A 3021-nucleotide genomic window follows, 5' to 3' on the forward strand; every position below is an offset into this window, starting at 1 on the left:
AGTGGTAACCCCCCCGCACGACCGACGCGAGGAAGACGAAGGCGAAGGCGAAGCGGCCAGCCAAGCCATGGCGCGGTGCAGCAACGGCCTCCTGGGCGTCCTCAACGCCGGCGTCCTGGTCCTCGCCCTGGTCGTCCTCGGCGGCGGCGTCTGGCTCAGCCACCGCGCCGCCACCACCGACTGCGAGCGCTTCCTGGAGCGGCCCGTCGTCGCGCTCGGCGTGCTCCTCCTCGCGCTCTCCCTCGCGGGCCTCGCGGGGGCGCTCTGCGGCGCCTCCTGCCTCCTCTGGCTCTACCTCCTCGCGCTCTTCCTCCTCATCCTCCTCCTCTTCGTCTTCACCGTCTTCGCCTTCGTCGTCACCAACCGCGGCGCCGGCTGGGTGGTCTCCGGGAGAGGCTACAGGGAGTACCGCCTCGAGGACTACTCCACGTGGCTGCAGAGGAGGGTGGAGAACTCCGGCAACTGGGCCAAGATCCGGAGCTGCCTCCAGGACGGCAAGGTCTGCGAGAAGCTCGCCGCCGGCCACCAGACGCTGGGCCAGTTCGTCAACACCAACCTCTCTCCGGTTCAGGTGAGATGCTTCCTCTCCTCTTCTATTTCTGAACATCAACATCCATGTGGTTTTGTTAATTTGCTCTGACTCTCAGGAGTGTTTAGTTGTTGGATTTGGGGATTTAGCGCGGAGATTTCTGGATTAACGGTTGCTGAGAGGATGTTTAATTGTTCAAATTTCGTATGATTGTTGAATCCCCTGGCGACAGTTGGATTTTGGGGATTCGAGTAGAATGACCCTTTAGGACATGAAAATTTCGATGGATTTGGGCATGCATGTAACTGCCTTGATTTGTTTTTTTTTGGATCTCATCAAACTTAGATGAATTTTGCATGATTTCTGAAGGAAGTAGGGCCTATCTTCCGCTTGCCATTTTATAGTCAGGTTTCAACCACAAAAAAATCTGGATAATATGCTGCATGTGAATTTAAGAGTTGGTACATTTTTTCGACTTATCACAGGACTGGTAGAGCATGTTGTACATGTGACTTGTGAGTTTGTCCTAAATTTATATGCTGCATTGTCGATTATATCCTCAATTTCTACGGAATTATCTTCAGTTATGTACATACTTTTACCGGCATAGTGCATCATGTGCTTTTGTGCCTGGTCTTTGTTGAAATTTCTTATCTATGGATACACCTAACAACGTAGCATTTTATAGTTGTATATCGTTGTACTAGGGGAGAGGTTGGTAAAGATTAATGAAAAAATCGAACTTGTGTTATGGTAAATTGGTAATGGGTAATTTAGAAACATAAACTAGATTTCTGTTTGGTAATTGGCCAATGTCATTTCTGTATAAACTGAGACATTGTTATTTCTTCATATCTGGAGGTTATCAGGTTAAGGATGTAATAGCTGTTTCATTAAATACATTATTCTTTGAACTTGGCCAGGTAGGTCCTTGTGGTTAAAATTGCATTAATTTTAATTTGCCTATGCAGCATGCCTGGACATTCTTTGTTGTCAATTTTAGTTGTATAGTAATTTATGAAATTTAAACATATTATTAATTGTATTGATAACTTACTGCATGCGAATCTTCCTTTAGCTTGACTTGTCATGTTAGCCTTTGCCAAAATGCCAATTCAGGTTGCAACTTTTGGTAGTCAATTGCTTCGCTCAATATTTAGACCTGTGCCTTTATTTGTAATCCAGATCAAGTGATAACTATACTTTTGGGGGGCTTCATAAGCACTACACTACTATCTTTACTCACAGTGCTTGGTTTAACATAATCTGTATCTTCATCCATGTTGAGGAATTAGTGAACTTCATGTACTCTCTTGTCCTTTATATTTGAACCTCTTGATTTGATTCTACATGATACCACTGTGGTCGGCTGCCTACACTAGTTATCTTATCTCCCTTTTTTTTCGCGCGCACGCTTCTCGAACTACTAAACGGTGTATTTTTTGCGAAAATTTTTTATAGGAAAGTTGTTTTAAAAAATCATATTAATCTATTTTATATTTTTAATAATTAATAATTAATTAATCATGTACTAATCTATTACTACGTTTTCCGCGCCGGATAACTAACCCACCCCCTCACACCTAACGAACGGGGCTTGTGTCGTCCTTAATATTTCAACATCTTGATCTGATTATACGTAATACTACTGTTGTGATGTATGGAATAGGGATGCTCTTATGTGCATACCAGTCATTTACCTTGTATAGATGTCTTATGTATTTAAGCCTTGCCAGACTTTGAATAAGTTTTAACATCTTTGAACACTGTCATCAGTGTATATGTTTTGTTTATGTGTCCAGATTTCATTAGCATCAATATGAACCTAAGCAAGCTAGAAAGTTTTATAATGTGGAACAGAGGGTGTATTTTAAAAAAATCCAATTGTGTTTTGTCCAACTAACACACTTACATTTTGTCCAGTCTGGATGCTGCAAGCCTCCAACAGGATGCAACTTCACCTACGAGAGTGAGACCGTCTGGAACAAACCTACTGGCTTTAACTCTACTGATGATCCGGACTGCACGACATGGTCGAATGTTCAGACTGCTCTGTGCTACGATTGCCAGTCATGCAAAGCTGGTGTACTCGCGAACCTGAAGAACGATTGGAAGAAGATTGCGACGGTGAACATCATATTCCTGATCTTCCTCATCATCGTCTACTCCGTTGGGTGCTGCGCTTTCAGGAACAACAGGCGGGACAACTCGTACCCAGCTTGGAAATGAAATGCAAGGTGATGTATAGGTTCTTAGGCCGTGTAGTCGGTGATGTTTAAGCTCGTTCCTGTGTGTCAAACAACCCTAATTATGCCATATGTTACCGTTTATGCATCGACGGTTGCTAGTTGGTGCATGGTTGCTATGTTGCCAAGCACATGATCTGTGAGGGCTCTGGTCTATTATCAAGATATGTTGATAGGCTACCTTTGTACCTTGGTTCATAGCTAGCATTACATGTTCGTGCATTCTACTGCTTCTGTTCTATCATC

At 43.8% G+C, this 3021-nt stretch overlaps 1 protein-coding gene across 1 annotated transcript; it reads left to right on the forward strand.

The window, feature by feature from the left end:
* LOC102718560 (tetraspanin-8-like) lies at positions 1-3019 on the forward strand. The gene is made up of 2 exons (XM_006656253.2): positions 1-571; positions 2453-3019. The coding sequence occupies exons 1-2, from the start codon at positions 68-70 to the stop codon at positions 2756-2758; spliced, it is 810 nt and encodes a 269-aa protein (XP_006656316.1). The 5' UTR covers positions 1-67; the 3' UTR covers positions 2759-3019.
* The last annotated feature ends 2 nt before the right edge of the window (positions 3020-3021 follow it).

The sequence above is a fragment of the Oryza brachyantha genome, chromosome 6 (genome assembly GCF_000231095.2).
Source record: "Oryza brachyantha chromosome 6, ObraRS2, whole genome shotgun sequence".
NCBI lineage: Eukaryota > Viridiplantae > Streptophyta > Magnoliopsida > Poales > Poaceae > Oryza > Oryza brachyantha.

Bases quoted from the DNA above. Each gene is read 5' to 3' on its own strand.
- LOC102718560 (XM_006656253.2), top strand. From the start codon at position 68: ATGGCGCGGTGCAGCAACGGCCTCCTGGGCGTCCTCAACGCCGGCGTC. The intron at 572-2,452 runs GTGAGATGCTTC...CATTTTGTCCAG, and splicing joins CCAACCTCTCTCCGGTTCAG to TCTGGATGCTGCAAGCCTCC.